This window comes from Alligator mississippiensis, chromosome 6, assembly GCF_030867095.1.
Source record: "Alligator mississippiensis isolate rAllMis1 chromosome 6, rAllMis1, whole genome shotgun sequence".
NCBI lineage: Eukaryota > Metazoa > Chordata > Crocodylia > Alligatoridae > Alligator > Alligator mississippiensis.
The window spans coordinates 25,235,429-25,258,791 of NC_081829.1; the positions used below are offsets into that span (position 1 = coordinate 25,235,429).

Below are 23,363 nucleotides of genomic sequence, written 5' to 3' on the forward strand. Positions count from 1 at the left end.
CCCAGGATCACGACTGTAGCCCTTTTTGAAGATAGGTGTTATGTTGGCAACCTGCCAGTCTTCTAGCAAGGAAGCCGTTTGTAACCACAGATTACATATTATTGCCAGCAATTCTGCAATTTCACTTGGCGACTTACTAGTATTTAGTTTATCAATTTGTTCCAAAACTTCCTTTGTTGTCACTTCAATGTGGTCCAACTCTTCAGACCCATCTACTAGAAAGGATTGATCTAGCACCCAGTATCTTCTGTAGTAAACATCAAAGCAAAGAATTTGTTTAGTTTTTTTGCTATGGCCTTATCTTCCCTGAGTGTACCTTTTAGATTTTGGTCATCTAATGGCCCCACTGATTCTCTAGCTGGCTTCCTGCTTCTATTGAGAAAACTAATCACATATATCTGCCTAATGCAGAATCTTTTGCAACTTCCTCTTAACTATCTAGTGCTGGCTGCTGTTGGAGACAGGATCCTGCACCAGATGAACAAAGAGTTTGATCCAGTATGCCATTTCCTAAATTCATCCAAAATCTAATTTCCTCTCTCCCACACTTGCCTACTTTCAGTATGTAGGAAAAGTACCTGGCGTACTTCATAGGATGTAAGTGTTTTTAGTATGTGTGGTGTACATGCATGTAGATAGTTTGTTTTTGTATCTGTGGCTTTTTGAAAAAATTTTAAACAGAAAGCCTGGTCAACAAATGAGTTCTGTTTTTAGTTATGGGGTGGTTCTAAATTCTTGTAGGAGCAAGGCTAGTCAAAGTACAACTTGTGTGAAAGTCATACCTCTTGCCCTAAAAAGCCTCCCTCTACTGGTTGAAAGCTTAATTATTTCCATGAAACACAACATTTTATTGTGTAGGAGGGCATAATTATAAAAGAAAAAAGTATCTTGGATAGCAAGGAAAAATCCCATAGAACACTCCAAATACCAAGGCACAGACTGTGAAATAGACTCAAGAGAATTAAGCAAAGTTTAAGTGCACTTTGTAGCATTATGTATGATCTAATACTTTCTCCAGGGAGTGAGGTTTCTGTCCTAGACAGCATGACATGCAATTATCAGCCTGAACTACCATATTTACTAAAAAGACAAGATGAGGTTTTTCTCCCCAGTCAGCATGTGGGACAAGGAGGGTACCTCACTAAATACATTGTCTACCATTAAACTGCTGCCAAAATTAGCATGTGCTCAGTCATGGAAATCAACTATGATATGACTAAATGCAGCCAAAACTAAGCATGATTTTGCCCATATGTGCAAATATACTTATGGGAAACTACCTAGGTGCAGCCCATATGAATAAGATATATAGTAGTGCCCATTGCATGCAGTCTCCCTCAGCACTGACTCTCTTTAAAGTTATGGTAAGTGTAACAAGGGCTGGAGTCAAACTCCTGCTATGGACCCGTGATGCCAGCCAAGCCAGCATGGGACTTACTGGGTCAGGTCCAGGAGAGTGGCGCATCCCTGGTGTGCCAGGAAAAAAGGTCCGTAGGTGGGGGAGGATCCAGTACACAGGCAGGCTCCAGGGACACAGAACCATGTGCCCCAAGGAGCCTGCTATGATTGGCCTAGAAGGCAGAACTGGCCATTTAAAGACTACGCCAGGTGGGGGCATAGCATTCGGTGGCCCCCAGAGTAAGCAGAAACCAGCAAAGCTGGGAGCTGTGCAGTTGGCGTAAAGAAAGAAGATCCAGGTAGCTGAACCAATGGGCATCACCGAGGCCCTGACGAGCCCCAAAGGAGGATCTGAACTGCCTTAGAGAAAGATAAGTGAAGCAGACACCAGGGCAGCGTGGGTTGCTCCAGTCCCCTTAGAAATGGGGCAAAGAGGGAGACACTCCCCAGGATAGCTGGTGGAGAACATAGATTAAGGGAAGGACAAACCCTGACAAGAGTGGTAGGGGTTAGAGTCACCCTGAGGTGTTTGGAGGCAAACAAGAGACTTGCCCAGTAAGCATGATGTGGCAGGGACTGTGGCGAAGCCCCTGCTATGCTCCCATGGCACCAGCCATGCTGGCCAGAGACTTACCAAGATGGGTACAGAGAAGTGGTGTATCCTCAGTGCACGGGGAAAGACAGTCCAGAATTAAACAGAGCAACTGGCAGGCCCTGGGGCCATGAGAACATGTACCCCAGGGAGCTGACCCCGACTGGCCTGGGAAGAGACCCAGGCAGCTTAAAAAGAGAATGCTGAAGAGAGGGTTGGCATTCAGCATCCCCTGGGGTGGGAACCATCGTAGGAGATTGTGAGTGGAGAAGATCCAAGAAAAAGCCTCTGCACACCAGACCCATGACAAGTCACAAGCAACGATCAGCTACACTCTCCTGGAAAAATAAGTAAAAGTGGGCAGAGGAGCGGTAGGGATCAGCCCAGCAGTACCCTAGAGCAGGGACTCAGCAGGAAATACACCTGTGGGAATAGCTGGGTAGACCAACCAAGAAGAAAAAGAGGATAGTCCCACTAGGAGGAGTGGGGCCTGGAGGGAAACCGAGGCAGCCAGAACAAGGAAGGGATTGTATCTGGCATACGTGGGGGGAGAAAAACCAGGCAGAAGCTAGATGGCTGCAGCATAATTTGCCCTTGAGACTTGTGAAGAAACAAGAGTGAGCTCCTTTTAATTTTTTGTTGTGAAAAAAATAAAGGGATTGAGAACCAGGGAAAAGAAGCTCTCCTTTTGATTAATTTTCCCATGACAAGACAAATATACAGAGGAAGAAGAATTCCCTGAGGATTTGATTTACAATTTAGCAAGACACTATACCCTGCATCTAAGGGATATTCAAAGAAATTAAGTCAGTGAGGCCTGGGGCAAGACCAGGAAGAGACGTGAAAGCACCGAGTTGATCTATTATTAGCCTATCAGAACCACAGATTAGACCAGAGGAAGAACTCGAGGTGCTGTGGGTTAAAGAACTTGACAGAGCCCAAGAAGTCATATCATTGTGTATTCCCCACTCACTATCATTGGGGAGTAGTTACCATCAGCCTGAGAGGAAAGGGGTAGGGTGAGGGGGAGATGGAGCCCTGCAGAAGACCAGCAAGCCAACCAGACTGACTCATAAACCAAGAAACATCCATCTTCCCTGTAAGCGAGCCTCCTGGAACTGAGCTGTCTCCCCACTAGAATTGTAGTATTCTGTCCTTCCACAAATCGCCTGCCACATCTTGGTGTTAATGAGAGAGAGGTACCAAACACTTTTGGGTGACAAAAGGATTGATTAAAGGCTCAGGAGATCCACTTATCTTCACAGGGCTCCACCCTGCCCTAACCACACCAGATGTTCCGGGCTTGTTGTTGCTTGCCTGCTGGACTAAGGGTCCGGTGCTAGTCTTATGGACTCCTTTGTTGATGGGTCCTCCTCTAGGTTGGCTGCTTGCCCTACTCTTCCCTGCGTGTGTCCCAAGACAGCTGCCTCTTAATTCCCAGCTGTGTCCCCCATGGCAGCATGCGATTCACTGGCTTCTTGACTCAACTGTTCTTTTTTGGCATGGCTTTTCCTTTCTTCTTCTGCTGCGCTGCTCTCCCCATCCTGGGCTCGAACTCCGGCAGCTGGGCTTGCTGCAGCAGCCTTTGAACTTCCATGGCCCCAACTGTTTTCTGTAATTAGTTGGGGCACGGAGTCTTTCCAGCTTTGGCTCAGCACAGTTTCTTTGGCATCTCTGGGTAAGTTTCTTTTCCTAGTATTCTTCTTCACGTTCCTGTAGCAGGGTGTTTCAACCACCCTGTCACACTTCCAAACATTGTTTTTTCATCAATTTGGGTCTGTGGTTAAGGAATAAGCTGTGATTTACTTTATTAGTGCAAATGAATTGCAGCTGGGAAGAAGCAGTGCAGAAGAGATTGATTTGTGTTTAGGAACAGCTGTGCTGCCTTTACCTCAGCATTTCCAAGGTAATTAAATTCGTAAAGCCTGAAGTAAGGTGGAGAGAAGGCCAGGAGAATAAGAAATAAGTTGGTCCAAGGACTAAAATGATTTTCTAAGTTTCATGAGGGAAGGCATTCAGCTAGAGATGAAATAAGGACTGGTGAAAGGCAGACTACAGAATCCAGAGGAGTCCAGAGAGAGGACCCCGATAGGCACCCTCATTCCAGATCAATGGGGATGTTCTATCACAGGCCTGAGAGGAAAGGGGCAGGGTGCAGAGGAGGTGCAGCCCTGAAGAAAAACTGTGACCTTGACAGACAGACCTTCACCAAAGAGTCATCCAACCTCCCCAAAGAGAATCAAACCATCAAGGCGTGGCAGATGAGTAAGAGAGGCTGATGAAGGTCAGTGAGATTCCAGCATGAGGGATAGGTCAAAAATTCAGGCCTGCTCACAGTAAGCCACCACACTGCATACATTTAAATTTCTTCTTCACTCCTACAGCTGAGCTGTGCCTTTCTTTCCCATTTCCAATTAGCCCTGTTTTTAACCGGGCTTAAATGTCTGGCAAACATCACCAAATAAGGCCCCAAACAGTTCACCTAGAATCCCGCTGTTGGCCCCTCTCTCAGCCTGCTGCATATGATTAGCGTGGCCTTGTCCTCCATGAGGTGGAGCTGGACCAGGTTGCCCTGTGCCTCATCTACACATACATTTTTGGAGGATCCCTGGACTCACTGACAAGAATACTAGGTTCCAGTCATGTGTGGGGGGCTAATTAGCATGTGGATCCTTTGTATCTGGAGTATACACACATACTGATCAGTGCTGATCGGTGGAGTCACCATGGCTTGAAATGCTATTGTTTTTGCTGGGGCCCACCCAGCCCTATGAACTATATGGTAAATTATGAACCTTTTGGCTTTGGACTAATATCATGCATCATTTGTACTCTCTCTAAGTAGATACAAAAGTGCTGCTTAAAAGTGTGTATATGTATACCTGTGCTAAAACTTGCAGCATTTTCTGTGGGTGCCTGCAATAATTTCCCTATGTGCAAGTTACTACGGGTATGTTTATTTCAAGGCCACCATTTTCAAATTTGTCCCACACTTCCCTGTGCTCAGGAAGAGCAGGGTCTGACAGTAAGAAGGGGGGAAAAGAGCTGTAGGTAGAAGAAGCTGGGGGAGACAGAGGGCAACAGGGCTACTTTATTCCCCTTGATTTATTTTCCCTATTGTAGCACTGGGAGGGGAAGCTCGCACCTTTTATAATAGGGACACAAACAGCCTTGGTAAATGTAAGAAGCATGATAAAGAAAAATGGGACACCATACAACATTTGAACCAGCTATACGCAGACATTTGTCTCCATGAATGTTGTCTGCCCAGTTCCAAAAACTATGCTTTGTTTGAGAGATGGTGGCCATGTGGTCAGACCATGTAAAGCAGATCAGATGACAACAGGACAGCAGGTGTCACAATCCTCCTGAAAGGAGACAGTTGTTGGCCCACCACTCTGTGTGGCCCCGGTACCCAGGTCTGAGGTCCTCCACCCTGCATAACAGTCTGAAGTCCCACAGGGTCCTTTTGTCATCCAGGAGGCTCACATTCAGCTTCCTTACTCCTCTGCCCCTCTTGGGTTGCACCCCCATCTCTGCCTCTACTGTTAGGAGGCAGTGGTCTCAGAAGCATACAGGTGTGGTCTCTCTCTCTCCCTACAGTCCAGAGAGATTATTGCAGGTAGATTACTACAAGTCACCTTTGAAACAAAGAGAGGGAAATATGACCTTGTAAATGTTTATGCACTGGCCAACAAGGAAAAGTGAGGTATGCTTTCCTAGAAAAAATAACCGTGGCAATGCCTAGTACCTGACCAGTGTTGATCACAGGAGGTTTCAACTGCATCACAAGGGAGACAGTGGAGGCCAAAAGACAGGTCTGGACAGATCTTCTAGGATGCTAAGACAACTCGTCTATGGCCACAGCTTGGTGGATGGGGACAAAGGAGCCCAGGGACCTGGGGAAAACTTCACCCACGTAGACCCTATTGGATGTATGCAGTTGCATATAGACTTTTTCTTCCTTCCTGAGGGCTGGAAAGCAGTGAAAGTCAAATCCACACCCATCTGCTTCTCAGACCACTGGCCTCCTAACAGTTGAAGCAAAGATGGGGGGGGGTGGGCATTGCAAGAGGAACAGAGGAGTATGAAAACTGAATGTGAGCCTCCTGGATGATGAAAAGACCGACTGGGACTTCAGACAATGCTATGCGGAGTGGAGGACCTCAGATCTGGGTATCGGAACCACACAGAGTGGTGGGCCAACATCAAAGAGAGAATGAGGGCATTTTTCCAACAGGTCAAGCCTGGATGCAGAGGAGGCACCATAAATGCCTAAACTGCAAATTGCAGAGCCTTTGCACAAGGAAGTGACTTGGGACTGGGACATGAAGGAGGTCATATAGAAGGTGAAATCCCAGATCAAGACTTGTTGCAGAGAACAGGCCCCATGGGTGGAAGAGGGGGAGAAGTGGTCTGCTTACTTTGGCAGACTGAAGAAGACCAGGAGGGAGACCATGACCACTTTGGTGGACGGAGTCAGCGTGAGCCACTGGTTGAACAAAGGGATGCTGGAGACAACAGCAACCTTCTACAGAGAGATGTACACAGCATGCCCAGAGGACCCAAAGGCCATGCAGAGATGTCTGCAGAAGCTCATCTGGGCCCTCTGAGAAGACAAGGGTCAGAAGCTGGTGGAGGAGTGGATGCTGGAGAAAACCACCAGTACTCTCCACAGTTTCGAGTATGGTAATACTCCTGGGGCACACTGAGTTCTACATTACTTTCTGAGACCAGGTAGGCCTGGACCTGCTGGAGCTGTATAGCAAGCAGCTCCAGGAGGGCCACCTGGGGGCTGCAATGGATCAGGGCCTCATAATCCTTCTTTACAAGAAGTGGGTGATGGATGAGCTAAAAAACTGGAGACCCATAATGCTCCTGAGCTTTGATTATAAATTAATGGCCAAAGTTTTGGCTGAGTGGCTCAAGTCTGTTATAGATGGAGTGATCCACGAGAACCAGTCATGCCCAGTGCTGGGGCAACAGATCCATGAAGCCCTGCTGCAACTGCAGGATGCACTATGGTACCAATGGGAGAGAAGGCTGTATGTTGTCATGCTGAACCTGAACCCACAGAAGGCCTTCATCCAAGTTTCTCACAGACTTCTATTTGAGATGCTGAAGAAGATGGGGGTCCCCCTGACCTTTGCTGCATGGATAAAAGCACTGCACACCAACATGAACAACAAGGTGCTGGTGAACAGCTTCCTGACTGCCCTGAGCACAGTAGAGATGGTTGTCCAGCCGGGCTGCCTGCTCTCCCCAATACTTTTAATCTGCATGATGGAACCACTATGCCATCGGATCAGGCGAGACCCTGGGATCAGCAGAGTGAAGATCCCCGGGGAAAGTAGAGAAGGCATGAGAGTCCTGGCCTACTTTGTTAACCTCAATGTCCTGTGCAAACAAATGGGTGGTAGAAAGTGCTGCAACACTCCCAAGCATATGGAGCAGTGACAGGAGACAACTCAACGTAGGCATGAGCACCTGCCTGGCAATGGGCACGCTTGGGGATCTGTCTACCCTGGGAGTCTCCATCCTCCACCAAGGGGTAAAGATCCTTGGGGTGGTCTTTGATCCAGAGCTGAAACGAGAAAAAATGTGGAAAAAGGCTGAGGCCTCGATCAGACAGAAACTGAGACTGTGGAACACACACCTGCCTGTTGATGTGGGGGCACATGGCGCTCATGAGTGTGGTATTGGTACCAGTATTTCTGTACAACACACTGCTCTTTGCCCATTCAGAGCAAATTATCTATAGAATCCAAAGGCTCAAGTGCACTTTTTTCTGGGGATCCAAATAGGTAAATGTTGCGAGGACCATGCTGTATAAAATGAAATGGACCGGGAGCCAAGGAATGCCAGACATTTGGCTTCATCTCTGAGCCAACTACACAGGCCAGATCTGCAAACTGGCAGCCAGGGGAGGCTCCAAAACAGCTTGCTTTGTGAAATATTTTGCAGGTCACCTGCTACAATGCTGGGAGGTATACTCACTCCCCAACATACGCCCGTGGATCTGGGGACTGCCATGATTCTACAAGGTCCTGGATAAATTGGAAGGGCCGAGAGCATGGTTCCCTCCTGTTCATTTATTTGTTGTTTGTTTGTTTGCTTGTTTGATTGATTTACTTCCACAAGCCCACAGCCTCTGCAAAGCCTCTGAAATATAAGAGGCAACCAGAAGGTGAAGCCTGGAAGAACTGCTGGAAGACAGCTGAGTCATAGTTTATTTGTTTAACTGTGTTTAACTTCCTTAGTTCATTTTGCATTGCTGACAAGCCCAGGGTGGCCTCTGTGTGTTATCTACTAGCCTGGCTGCAGCAGAGGCAAGGGCCCTGAACAGTGGGTCCTTGGCTAAAGCCAGCAGCAAACGTAAAATTGGTTACCTTTACTAGCATGACCAAACAGACCCTGCTGTGATCTGCCCGGAATCTGTCCACAGTAGCTTACAAAGATCCTGATCAGAGAGGCAGCACTGTTTGGACACCTAACCAAGCACCAAGAAACCCTAACAACTGGTTTCGACCCACTCATATCCTGCTTCAGAAACACCCTGTGGAAGACCAGGAACCTGCTCATCTACAAGCCCACCAGCCTCTTAGTTGAGGACTGTGTCAAAATGGTACTAAATGAGCTGCAGGGGTACTACAGGAAGACAGTAGAAGACTACAGGGAGAAGATGGTGGAGGTCATATGGAAAAGACGAGACTGATACAGACTGTTCAAGAGTAGGGCCCCCAGAGAAGATGACAAAAATGAGGAGGAAGACAATGATAACAGCATCAAAGAGGTAGTGACTGACAAGGATGACAAGGAACAAGACAGCAATGAAAATTATGTGGACTAAGGACCGGGTGGAAAAACAGATGGATTTTGGGGAGAGTTGGGGGGGGAGGGGGTAGGAAGGGGAGGGAATGGAGGCAAGTCAGCATGATTGTGACAGGCATGCAGGTGCATGGTTGTAGTTACTGTAACGGGATAATGATGATGATTAGCTGTATGTGTGTGATGGGCTGTCAAGTGAACTGGATCAGTCATGAGACAGAGCGATAGAGCTACAGATGCATGTGTGTGTATGTACATGTGTGTGCGTATATTTTTTTTAAAGAAAAAAAGCAGTGGGGAGGGGAACAAATTCAAAACAACCCTTCAATAATTAGATTCCATACCTGGAAAATTGTAACAAATTTATAAATTTTCCCTATAAAGAAACTAACTAAGGGGGTTGTCTGATACTCAGGGTTTCAGGGTAATCTTATATTTGAGTAAGTATGGTATTACTTATCATTTGAGGTAATATCTTCTGGCCTGCTGCAGATGGATGTGAGATTATTATTTTGACTATTATTATTATTGCTATACGGGAACATCCAATACTATTGAGGAATCCAAAAATTTGAAGCTGCAGGATGACAGAGTAGAAACCCTCTTTGTAAAGGAGACTGAAAAGAAGACAAATTCTTTGGATCCTTTTTTTCTTCCAGCAGTCTGTTATCTGGCCTGGATTCAGCTTTAATCAACTGCTGTTCTTGCAGGTGCAGATTTCAACTTCACAATGGCAAAGCTGGATTTGTACAGTTAGATGTCATCTGTATGCTGCTGGCATTTCAATGCCAACCCTCTCGACAGCTTTGTAAAAATGTTGTATAAACGTAGAGTGGACTGGGCCTCCTGGGACTCAGTAAGAGAGGCAGAAGAGCAGGTGGCTCATAATAAACTTCTGGGTTCAGTTTGAAGAGAAACACCTGAATCATTTTATGGTATTTCTCTTCAACTCCAAAGCTTTTGGGAGACAGGTTAGGATAAACCAGAATTCAATACTACAGAAAAGTTCAGGCAAATGAATACAGAAGTATTTTTCATTTTAAGTCTTTCACCAGACCCTTAAGAATGACTTTTGTAATATATCTTAACCTGAAGTCCACAAAAATAGTTGCAGCCAAGATGCAGCACAGGGGATTCTTTTTAGAAGTCTTCTTAAGTAGCTTTCCTAGAAACAAGAAGCATGGCTCTAGAGAGTAATTTGCATGATCTTTTGTCAAGTGATGGCTTCAGTAGGTTTGCTCAGAATATTGCTTGTTTTGGGGTTTGTGGTAGATTCCTTTATTTAAATATGTTGACAATCTATTAGTAGAGACTCCACATTTTCACCAACCATAAAGGTCATGGAGAAAAGAGTTATACGAGAGGGCCAGGTCTGCCACAAATGCTTTTATAACTATTTGTGTGAATAGGCTGAAGTCCAGAATGAAGCTGTTGTGTTTCTGGTTCTACTCTCACCTTGCCCTTAGCAACCTATGAACCCAATCTCATGTGCAGACCTAATCCACAAACATCTACAGGTCGAATCAGACTTCTTTGCAAGACCACCACAGTATAAACTTAAGTCTACTTTCTATTTACTCCAAACACATTGATTAAGTTTCTTTAATAAATCTTCTACTAACATTCTTCTATCATAGACTTCTTTGCCCCCCACCCTCCTCCTCATTTCTATTTTTTTAAGTATGTATTTTTTGCATCACTGCTCCTGTCTCCTTCCTGTCAAGAACTGTGGATAGACTTATTAATTCAACTGGCAGAGAAATCAGTTATTATTTCCCTGTCCATCTAATATACAGAGGTTCTTCCCTATTGTCAATATTCTCTCAGACATGGTTGGCAAAGATAAATATCAAGATCTATTTATTTTTAAATAGACACTTTGGATGTTTTAGAATAAGGGTTTTTTATCACCAGGGTGGAAGATTATATTTATGAAGCGGAATTCTGGACTTAGCAATAGTGTTCTGTCTCTCAGAATTCTGACTGGCAATATCTGAGTGTGCCCCAGAGAGACTGAGATGTCCTGAACAGGGTAAAAAAGTATGGAACATCACAGTCTGTTCTCCTCCAACTGATGTCTGATCTTAAAAGACAATCTCTGCAAGTCCTTGAGGCAGAAGGATGTGCTTACAAAACCTAGGGAAACATTCATTTGGGAATGAAAGGTTTAAAAGGTTAAATACTAAGGATCTTTCCCAAGACTGCTTAGTTTGGCTTTGAACAGCAACACAGACACATGAGCAAAAATCCACACAAGATAAAGCAAACATTTTCAATACAAAAAGGCTGCAACAGGGACGGTTGTAAGGTTTAGCAAGTCTACCTGAGTCCTCACTATCATAGCAGGTCCTGGTATACTGCTGTATATCCAGCTGAGAAGGAAGGTCTTGCATTGACACTGGTGTTCCTCTTGGATCAGCATAAAGCAGCAACAAAGGCTGATAATGACCCTTAATGCACTTGGTCACAACATCTTTCCACTTTGGACCAATCTGAATTTAAAAAAATAATAATGCAAGAACAAAAACATCTTAGTTTTGTTTTTTACTTTCTTTTAAACTTTGTCCATTTTCATTGAGACTGTTTTTTCCCAGGCTGCACCGTACAATCAAGTAACATTTTCTTTACACCTGGCCTTTAAAATCCAGCAATGAATGCCCCAGGTAATGATGAACTACTGGAAAGTGGTTGGAAAGAAGGCTGTGATCATTTTCTTCAGAGCATCACTATAGAAGGTCACATGTAGAGAAGCATTTCATTCCAATTATAAACTCTGAAATGTAATTGGAAGTAAGATGTTAATTAAAATTGGCATGTCTTTCCCTTCTTTTGACAGCTAACACACTGTAAAAAAAAAAAGGACATTATTTGTAACACCAAGTGGACAGAAGCCCACTGCCAAAAGAACTGAAAACCACTTTGTCTAATAAGTAATATATTTACTCTTTTATGTTTAAACCAGGAGGTGATCAACCCCTGGCCTGTAGGGAAGATCCAATCCACAGAGCCATGTGATTTAGCCTATGGGGCTCCCCTGGGTCCAAAAATTTAGCAGTGACAGAGTGATAGCAGCATTAATTGCTGTTCCCTTGCTGCCAAATTTCAGAACTGTGGTGAGCCCTGTGGGCTGGACAGCCTAGTCTTGCACGCTAGATCAAACACACAGGGCCAATCTGGGTATGCAAGGCTGGGCTGAGGCAGCACAGGACCCAATTGGGACACACAGGGCCAGGTGAGACTGGTGTGGGCCTGATCGTAGTGTGCAGGGCCAGCCAGAGGTAATGCAGACTCAGTGTGGATGCTCAGAGCCAGATGGGAGTGATGCAGAGCCCCAATGTGGATGGGATTGGCGTGGGTCTGATCTGGGAATGCAGGGCCAGGCAGGGTCAGAGCTTAATCTGAGCCCACAGGGCACTGTGGAGGTGGCAGGACCAATCTGGGTGCCCAGGGCTAGATGAGGCAATGCAGGGCTCAATCCATGTGTACAGGGCTAGGTAAAGGCAGCATGGGGCTGGATTCACCCAATGAACTGGTCCCACACTGGTCACCTGGCTCATGGGACCAAAGGATTGAGTGCCACTGGTTTAAACAACTAATGCTAATTAGTTTATTAATGTTATAAAACTTCTTACCACATGAAATTTTCCAGCACTGCATTGACCAAAACCAGGTGGGTTTTTTTATTTGTTTGGGTTTTTGTTGTTATTATTGTTGTTGTTATTATTATTACTATTATTTTAATCTTTGGTACCAATAAAACAATTTATCCATCACTACAGACAAGATATGTGGAGGGGAACCCCAAACCCACAAATCAGATTTCCAGTACTGGGTTTAGTTCAGGTCAAAACTAACACCTGGAGGGAAATCACTCACCATGCAAAGTATTAACCACCTTGCTGTACCAGCATTTCTTCTCCTAAAAAGGTCAATATGGCTGCATTTTTCATTTCGTTCTGCTGGTCATCAATTCCTTGAGTGTAGCCCATATTCATTCAAAAACACTTCCTTGCGTTTTAGTACAGGTTTGAGGCAATTCAGAAAAGATCTACTTCAACATGTTGGCTTCTTACACATGCACTCTGGTAAAGCACTGCATAACACTTGGCAAGGCATTTACTATAGAGAAACGTGACCAAAAACAAATGTTCACATTTCTCCATAGTATAATTTCTCTAGCAAAGGCTTAGAACACTTATTTGGAGGCTGTGCTTGGTGAAATTATAGCAGGAAGCTTTCCTTTGTTACCTTTGCAACAAGGGAGACAAAAGGATAGGGATATGAAATGGAACCGTGAAAACCGATGCAATGTAGTAATCATGTGCCGATATCCTAGTGCTGTTGCCTTTGACTTCATCCTACGTGCAGCAAAAAAAAAGAAGGGGAGAATGTGCCTTAGGGAATAGCTACTAGCAGCAACTAGAAAGGAATGCCATCCAGATACTTCAGCTGAGAACATGAGAAGTAGGGACTTAACAGCAGTACCACTTCTCAGGAGGGGAAAAGGCAGAAATGCAACCATAAGCACAAGTAAATTGTAGGATCTCAACCAACAGCATCAAGGTAAGACTGGCAGGCAATTAAACAGAACCAAAGAGAGGGTCCCCTGGGCCTTCTGGTACCACTGAACAATTGTCAGTTTACCTGGTACTGGTTGCCATGCAGGTCTCTGCTGTATAGAAGTCCACAGCTGTTTCAACTTTTGCCATCAGCAGTGCAGGCACCAAAAAATCAAAGAAAGGTCAATGGGAATTAAACAACAGTCTGAGGTGACACCATGAAGATGAGCAATAGTGTTGATTATGGGACCCTCCCATCACACAAGAAAGAAGCTTTGAATGGAGAAGGAATAAGATCCTGCACACTTCCATTCTCCTCTTTCCCCTCCTGAATCCCTTTCAGATTCTTTACACTCTCTCTGTCAGGCCTTATTTTTAAAGGTGGATGATCTTTTAAAAAAAAAAAGTTAAAAAATCAGATCTTCTAGAGAAAGTGTCTCCTCCAAGGGAATTACAAAAGATGTTACTTCATTCAGAAAAAGGAAGAGCAGTATGAAGCTAGACCTCAAAATGTGAGAATACACAAAATTCTGGAAATCATAAGAAATCAATATTAATCTGCCCTTGTCAACACCAACAAAGCTCCTTGGGGTTACAAAAATAAACTCTAATTTTCTTACCTCTTTAACATGAGCATCATCAAAGTACATCCACTTGCGAATTTTAGTTTGGAAGAAGAACGTAGAGTAATGTTTCCCATAGTAGCAGATCATTCCCACCAAATACAATTCTGACTGTTTTGCTCTGTCATCAGTTACTCTGAAGAAGAGCTTGAAAAGAGTTAGGGTGGGGAGAAGAAAGGAGAGAATAAAATGTTTTGCATTTAACATCCTACTTTTCATTTTAATATGTCAAAATGCTTTAAATGGAGGTTGTGCTCTTAAGTTTTTCCTTCTATTAAAAAATAAGGTACAGAATGACTGACTCTTGGTAACAGATAAACTCAGTGGCAGAAGTGACAACAAAACCAAGGTTGCCAGATCCCAAACACAAGAGTCAGTCTTCAAGGGCATAGCTGCTATGTAAAGGTGTTTATATCAAAGGTGCAATTCCTTTTTATACTTTGGCTCTGTTAGAAATATAGAAAGAAATCCCTGTTCTTCAAATGGAGATAAACCCACATATTCCATCAATAATTGATTCAAAACAAAAATCAAAATAACACCCGCAAACTTTGATTTAGATCTGAAATTTGCACTTTGAGGCCATTTTCAATTTTTAATGCCTTCATGAGGCTTTACAAAAAAAAAAAAAAAGATACTTTTAAAAAAATTCCCTTTAAAAGGACAGTGGAGTGTCCTCTTCATCTGCCCCAATAGGTGTAACTTCTTACTGGTCAAGAGCAGCAAAAGATGGCATTGTTCTATGCCAGTTGTTCTCAACCTTTTTAGACTCAAAAAATTACAGCTTTTAGCTTTTGCTCATATTTTGACTACAGAAAAATACAGCAATCCTTCTGTTGTAAGAACTCAGAAACACCACAACAGGTCACAATGTTTTTGACATTGTAGATTCCTATTTGAAATCTCTGGGTTTATCTTGTGAATCGTGTGTAGGTGTTAACACACTGAACAGTGCTAATATTGCATGGCACCCTGGCTGGGAATCACTGTTCTGAACAATAATGAACTTGGTCATCTTGAAAAGGAGACATTGCCTTCTAAAGAAGTGGGCCATTTCGTCTTAGGTATTCTCTTCAGTACTAAGTGGGATAACTTGTTTTTTTGCGGTGCTAGTTTAAGTAAGAATAAGAATTATGGTAACTATAGGAATGGGAAAGACAAGGAAACAAATTGTCAGACTAGTTCCAACAATATTCACAGGCTTCAAGAAGCATTCACAATGGACTAGAACTTTGGATCTAGCCAAGCTTTTCTTACAGTGGGACCTGGATGGTCAAATGCAGAAAGAAAAGAAAATCAAGAAGGTGGCAGCAGGTATGTGACCAGCCCAGACCCCCACATGGGAAATGCAAAGATTTTGAGAGGTTGTAAAAAGTACAATAGACTTACATCTCCCAGTTTGAGGCAAGTACCCAAGCTGTGAATTACATCTTCGGCCAGATCGGAGTGATCCGAGTCCCACACTAAACCAATAGTGATGATCTGGGGAGAGTTCATCAGCACACGGCGAATTCGGATTTTTTCTCCACAGTTACTCTGAAACAAAACAACCCCTTTTGAAAAAAGATCTTTATTCTTCATTGTATTACCATTGCAGGGTCTTCCTGCAATACCAAATTCCTGCTTCAAAGCAGAAAGACTAGAGTGTAGCAGATTCAACACACTCTCCGTTGAGAAGATTGGAGAAAGTTTGGCAAATTATACTAAACTTTGCTTGGTATTCACAATTTTAAAGTGAATACTGCTAATTCTACAAACTAAGGATAGCAGCTACAAGGTACAATCTCAAAGAAGGCAAGTAAAAAGCAGGGAGGAAAAACTGGAGGATCCTCAGCACTCCATTGGGAATCAGCAGGAAGATTCACTTTCTACCATCTGTTGTTATTTGGAAACTTTTTCTAGATTCTGTAGCAGTAGTTAAAAAAAATTAAATTGCATACAAAAATAGGATTTTGATATCTTCCATGTTATGGTAGTGTTAGAGTAATATTGTAGTAGTGACTATCCAGGAATTATGTGGGGATCGAGGGTTTCTTTGGGGTGATACCTTTTATTGGGCTAACTGTACTGTTATAGTTGGGATGAAATCAGACAAGCTTTTGAATGCAAAGCATTCTTCTTCAGGTGACCTGGATTTTTGCCACCTGAATGACAGCTGCAAAATATATGTCAGTTTGTCCTCCCCTTTTTCTAAGATTTAAACACCCAACACTTAGGTATTTGGATGCAGGCGACATGAAGCTTGTCTAACTTTATCCCAACTATACAGTTGGTCCAATAAAAGATATCACCCTCAAAAATCGTTGCATCTCACATAATTCCTGGACACTCATGTCTACAACATCACCCTAATAGAGCCATATACAAAGCACAGTGATCAGGAATCTTTTTGAAAGTACTGACAATAATCAAATATTTTCTTATGCAAAATAAGAGAAGATCACCATAATTCCAACAAGTGACGCAAAACTGAAACAAATCAGTTGACCATTTAGCTCCGACAGAGTCACTGTAAAGTCCTCCCTACCCAAATGCCAGATCACTTTATGCTTATTTACACAGAGCTTCTCAGGACAAAAATGCCTTTTTGCAAAAGGCTTCTCATTCTCACAGAGACCTGTTTCACCACTGGAATAATTAATCCTGACAGTGCATCCAGGGACTAGAAAAAAACCCCAAAAAACTTTAGCATGCCTCTTCCCCTAGGCAGAAATGTATAAAGGTGACTGGCTTTATAAAATTAATTCATCAGAATTCTCCTTACATATTTTATTGCAACATCTTTCAGTCTAAGTAACTGAGGGAGAGAACACTAGTTAAGTCATCCAATATCAACTTAAGTATGGGTAACAGAGGGGAGAAAACTGAAGTCTGTGATGTTTAAATCTTAGGAAAAGAGAATGACAAATTGACATACATTTTGCAACTGTCATTCAGGTGGCCAAAATCCAGTACAAGAGAGCATCTGTGGCTTACATCAAGACAACAGATTTACTTTAACTACAGACTCTTTCCCTTTCTTTTCCTCTTTTGCCTATTTAAAGTACTAATAAGGTATGCCAAAGAACTTTAGCTAATTTACTCACTTTCAGTTAGTCTATAAGGTGTATCTATCTCTACCCTGTCGTCTGCCTGGTAGGGGAGGAACCTGAAGTCCTCTTCTATTGTTAGGAGTTCCATTTTTAGCTAAGCCTCTTCAGAATTACTCCAACAAAGAGGGAAAGTACAGTGATTGGCGAGCAATTCAGTCAAACCAAAGAATTTGTACTAGATAAATCAAAGGCATTCCACTGCCACATGGACTATATTATACTTCAGCTTTCCATACTTCGCCTATTAAACCAACCTCTCCCTAAAAAAAGCTTGCTAATTTTAATAAAATAAATGTGAAATATTTGCCCACTTTCTTACTCAAATCCTTGGACCATTTTTACTCCAACTTTCCAAAAATAAGAGAAAATGGACCTTTGTACAAAGATCAAGGTTGAAAACTTCAACCTCAAAAAAGTGAATGTTTCTGAAATTTATAAGCAACTGACAAGCAGATGGTTAAAAAAGAAATGCTTATACAACTTTGATTAAAGCAGCTGTTACCTTTTATTCCACAGCCAGGATAAGTGCCAGAAATGCCTACTGCTCTTCAGAGGGGTTATCAGTAAACTCTACCAACCACTTGAAAGGTCTTTAATCCTACAGCTACACAGAGCTACATATTTAATAGCACCAGTATTTTCCAACTCTGGTCTATAATCACCAAATGTATCAATAAGTTAGCCTTCTTCCGCCTACTAATGCTCTGGTCCAGTATGTAACACACACACACACACACACACACACACACACACACACACACACACACACACACACACACCCCCTAAATTTTTGCAGGGTTGGGCCCACAGTTTACAAAATCTAACAGAATGGGTCCTACTTTTTGTGTGTTGCAAGAACCTATGTACACCTATGGAACCAAACAAGCAAAATACCAACTATTTTATTGACTGCCACAGACTGAATCCAGAGAAATTCACCTACATTTTTGCCAGGTATATAGTGGAGCAGCAGAATGGAATACTCTTCAAAAAGAGGAGCCCAGGGGTGCTAGCCAGATATGTGCAATTACTTTTGTAAGGTTAAATGTCAGTTTGTCTTCTTTTTTTTCATCTCTCGCCCCACTGTCCAGTTCAGCAGTTCTTGTTCTTTTTCTTCAAGGGTTTTTGAAGAAGTCTTTTCAAGTTCTCTTTCAGCATATTAGGTTACCTTTTCTTTAACTTCCTTGTGGTCATTGTCCAATGATAATTAGATCCTGTATTTTTCAACCAACATACCCTACATCTTCATTATCTCATGTGACTCAGCCACCTCAAGCTAAACTATCCAGCTTTTCTGTGTCAAGATCTACCTTTACCATGGCCAGGATCATTTAATTGTATTGTCTACCAACTCTGGCCTTATGCAAAGTTCACCTGAGCATTCCCTTTTGGCAAATTTGAAGTAGCAGTTCTTCTCCTTTCCTTGCTGGCCAACATTCTTACTTGTATGTCATGAGTAGCCTAAGTATGGTCTAATTTGCTCTTACATTTATTTGCAATGTTCTTCTCAGAAATATCCCCTAAAGAGTTCCCATGATCAAGATGGGTGCGAGGCCACTCCTTAGAAAATGCCTCATACATTCAGGACAATACACAGAACAATTTTTAAGCTTTTTTCACTTGTCCTCACATGGCAGAGGCACTCAGAACCAAAAGAGAGGGTGTAAAAGGTGGGCATCTGGCATCTAACACCAGATCGTTCTAGGCAGAAGAAACTCAACCATGGCAGGCAATCCAGGTAGGACAAGGGAAAAGTCCTATTCCAAACTGAGACTGCCAAAATTAGTCAGTTGGTTTGTAAAAGTTGCATTAAATCTGCAAGCATCCCGAGTCCACCTTTTTGGGGATTACAAAGGAATGTGAATTTACTGGCCTTTTTTTAAATTCCTAATGTCAAAATTTCCCTCATTCTTCCCAAAGACATAATCAAAGAGAAAAATGTAAAAAGCATAGCTTCATCCCTAAAGCTCAAATATAGAACTGCCAGCTGAGATAGGAGCTTACTTATGTGAAATACCAACTTGGGGCATGAGGGGGGAAGGGATAGATGGCATGGAAATTCTGTTATCTATATTGTATTACAACACCATCAAAATCACTCTACAGGCGAAGGCAAATCCTTATCTTCTCATTCTGTCATGGCATGTGAAAAAGCTCTATTGACTATTTTACAAAAAGGAACACCACAGAAATAGCGTTCATAGCGGAAATGCTGTCCTAAATCTGGCTATAAGCTCAGAAGCACTGTCAACATAAAACTACCCTCCAAAATTAAGCCACAGCTTCGTTGTCATACCTGTTTCCTTGAGTATACACTTTTCCAATTTCATTCCTATCAAAATAGCCATTCTTTTACCACTTGTAGTGTTATAATCCCAGCTGTCCAAAAAGAGGCACAGAAAATGCCCAAAGATTTTCCCTTTCCCTAAATAAAGGATCACGTGCAACTGGACCACTGGAAATCATACAAAAGAAAACTGTCCAAACCATCTGTCTCAAAAATCCTCAATAGTCAGAGGCACATATATGTAGGCACTATTAACTCTCATCTGTCTTTTGCTTCCATTCAACGTAAACTAAATATACTAACTGGACAGTTTCGTAGGTCTCCCATGGTGCTGGCATTCTGTAGTAGCTCCCCAAACATATCCGGAGTAGGTTTCTCTCGTCTCTCCAACATGCAAATGGCCTGATTGCTTCAGTGTGTACATGTAAGAAAGAAAAGTTCAAAAAAGATAAATAAGTGTGTGTACAGACTTACCTAGTTCAGTAGATTTTATGCCACTATTAAAGGATGAAAAATATGTTGAAGTCACCCAAAGAACGTTATACTCATTTTTTGTGATGGATCTGTATATGCCTTGAAAATATTTTAATGCGTAAAACCAACAAGTCTAAATGGAGGCTTCATACACCTTCTCAAATACTGAGGAAATAAAACGGGCAGGGTTAAGAGACACTACCAGTTCCTGTTTGACACAGAACTCAGACTTTAAGGCAAGCCTTAAATATTTCAAGGAATATTTGTTAACTTTCAAATTAAATACTTGTTTTTAAAAATAAGTAACTTCCAGAGCCTTGTCAGCATTTCCATCTCAGTTTGGGCAGCATAGGTTATTTATTTAAAAAAATAAATAAATTAAACAACAAAGAACAACCAATGAAATGTTGCCTAAGGTAAAAGATTGCTAGTAGTGATTAAATATGTTAGACTTTAAAAGTTATTAATTTTAATATTCACTTTAACGGCACCAAATAATTATAATTTCAGTTGAAACTGTAATGATAAAAACAATGCTTTTTATTATCAATTTCTAGTTTAATTTTAATTAATAAAATAATTCAAATAAATAATGGTACCAGTCAAGTAAAAAAATTCTGACAAGATGAAATGTTAGGTAGGAGCCACAGGGGGATGGATGCAGCATATGCTCAAAATCCTTTTTATAAACGGTAGGACCATAATTTCTCCTTCTAATTTGCATGATAAGAGAAAAAGCTGATTTTAAAAACAGTATCCAAATCCTTTTTGGGCTCTGCTATGGCATACCTCTTCCTGGTGGGCAGCTAATTTATTTCCATCTCAATCAGGGGTTTGAAAATGGCATTCACTATCCTTAGGCAGTTTCTGGTGGATAATCAAGTATATTGACAACATTTTCAGAAAGGAAAATGCACTGTTCACAAGGCATACAATCTAAAACTATTAAGGACTTCATTCATTTACATTATTTTTCATGGTAATATACATACTCTCTCATGACTATGAAACTAAAACATAACTCATACTAGGAGAAGGTAACTGGAAATCTTAAATTCCTGATATAGTGACAGGCCTCAACTTTTAGCTCCATTTATTATAAAGAATAGCCATCCATCATTTTGTTTCTTGCACTCAACACAAAGAACAAAATGAGTGAATAAGAAAAACATTTTTAGCTAGTTCCACATAAACACTATTTACTATGGCAACCAAAAAAGAACACGTCAAAAGAGAAATAAATCTGGTAACCTAAGTTCTGTTCCTATTTTAGTTGATTATCTATGAGATGGTAGTTTTCATCTGAAGCAGTGAAAAGAACAAATAAATTAGTGGAGATTAATGCAGTGCCTTTTCTTAGGACTAGACAGCAGATGCACCCCCTTCTTAAGACTTCCCTAGAGGGGATTGTTTTAATCTCCTCTAATTCTTTTACTTAACGTATAAGCATTTGTTCATCAAATAACTTGTTAGCCAGAAAACATACTTGGAAGAATCTTTTTTTACATATTTTTTATTTGCTTGATGTGCTCTTGATGGTCAGACTTTCACTGTTCACTACTGATTGTTTCCAGTTAATTTAATGCAAAGAAACAGCATATGGCAGCTCTTGGAACCTGAGAATTAAGATACAGGTTTCCCTCGCTTTATGCTGTACATGCGTTCCTGGAAAACAGCACATAACTCAAATTTTCATATAGGGAACTCACTTTACAATGTAAGAAATAGAGATACGTTCTAAGACCTTGACTGTACTGATCATCAGATTCCTTTCTACCACTCTTACAAGACAATTTTGGTACTCACCAACAACAGACAGTACACACAAGCACAGGGCAGTGGTGAATGTTACCATAATGGGGATGGTAACTACAGAAACGTGTCACAATGAGCGAGGAGCACAGAACCGCACAGGAGACTACATTTTGGTGTGCGTTACTCCCACAATGCACCGCACAAAGCAGCTGATTGCGGGCTTCCACCACACCAGTCGCATAAGAGTGAATTTACCTCACATATAACAAATTTTTGGTATACAAAGTGTCATTGCTTAAGAGCGAATTTGCACATAAAGAACCTACATAAAGCAAGGGAAACCTGTAATTTTTTCCTTTTGCTCTTAAATATTTACCAATATATCCTGGCCTAAATTGGGCACAGGATGTTACAGGCAAATCTGTTTAAAATGAAAGCCTACTAACAAGATTGCAACACACTTGGGAGTCAACATAAATAAGTTGTTTAATATTCATAAAAAAGTTAGGGACTTACTCTTAACTTGCATTACCTTTGCTATTTCTGTTCAACCCACCAGGCAGCTCTGCCAATGCAACTCAACCCTAACTTGTATTACTCTTATTTTCAGTTCTGGGTCACCACAGGTGTCCGTGCTCTTCAGCCCTGGACTCCAGTATAATTCTATCCTGTCTCACTTAACTCATTATTCAGTACCTATTTCTTTCAGTCCTAGATCAACTCCCTACTATTACAATCCTCTGTCAGTACCCTTGATTGCTGATCTCCAGTAGGGATGCCAGGTCCAGCCTGTGGAGCCACATGATCCAGCCCCTGTATACCACGTGGAGCTGGGCTGAAGAGCGGGCTAGACCCAGTGCTGCAGGCACTACCTGTGGTCAGTCTGGGGAACAAGCTGCATGTGGTGCCACACCAGACCAACCCTCCACACTGGCTCTGGGGCTGGTCTGGATCAGGCCATGCCAGAGCTAGCACACTAGCCAGCTAGCTGTCTAGTGGGGTCTGCAGGATTGGACCCCAGGCCATCTGTGCACACTGGAGCCAGTGCTCATAGTCAGTTTGGTGGGGCACCACATGCAGCACATGTTCCATGCCAGGCCCCTGGGAGACAGGGGGTGCTCACAGAGCTGGGTGCAGTTTGCCTGGGGCTGGCACACACTGCCTGTGGCTCAGAGGGCTGGGACATGGCCACAGCACACCCCCTGGACCAGCTCTGCCCACTGGCTCTAGCCTGCAGACTGGGCCAGAGAGGATCCTCATCCAAGTCATGGGGTCAGATGAGTTTGACACCCCTGATCTACAGCTAGATCTCTAGCCTACTCTTTAGCCTCACACAACCTTGCATTTCAAGTCAGCTGTTCTGTATCACAGCTCCCAAAGCTCTGCTAATCCTGAGCAGACAATGTTCTGTATATTGAACTATGCGATGCTGGAGGTAAATCCCAAGACTAAAGTGTATGTGTATCCAAAGCAACTTTCTTTTCCATTGAAAAACCCACACTTACCAGAGTGAGGTTGTAGAGATGTAATGTACCATCTGAATAAAAGGCAGAGGGTCAGAGGTGGCACCACAGCTTGTACAGACGCACTAAATCAAGAAGAGTAAGTGATACAGAAAGAAGGTTAAAATGGATTTGTTAAAATCACATATACTTGTACCTGTTTAATTTTTTTCAAACACAGTGCCCTATTTCATAGGTGTTAAACCATCTGACTTGGAGGGGTGGGGGAGAGGGTGTGCGGTCTCTAAAACAG

General features: G+C 42.4%; 1 protein-coding gene across 4 annotated transcripts in view; it reads right to left on the bottom strand.

The window, feature by feature from the left end:
- USP54 (ubiquitin specific peptidase 54) overlaps nt 1–23,363 on the bottom strand; it is a 204,447-nt gene that overhangs the window by 41,688 nt on the left and 139,396 nt on the right. For all 4 annotated transcript variants that reach the window (XM_014601451.3, XM_019497156.2, XM_019497155.2 and 1 more), the window contains exons 7-11: nt 23,114–23,196; nt 19,683–19,788; nt 15,390–15,536; nt 13,998–14,147; nt 11,142–11,310 (exon numbers count right to left, since the gene is read on the bottom strand). In XM_014601451.3, the coding sequence (XP_014456937.2) occupies nt 11,142–11,310; nt 13,998–14,147; nt 15,390–15,536; nt 19,683–19,788; nt 23,114–23,196 (655 nt within the window). The remainder of the gene's footprint in view (nt 1–11,141; nt 11,311–13,997; nt 14,148–15,389; nt 15,537–19,682; nt 19,789–23,113; nt 23,197–23,363) is intronic.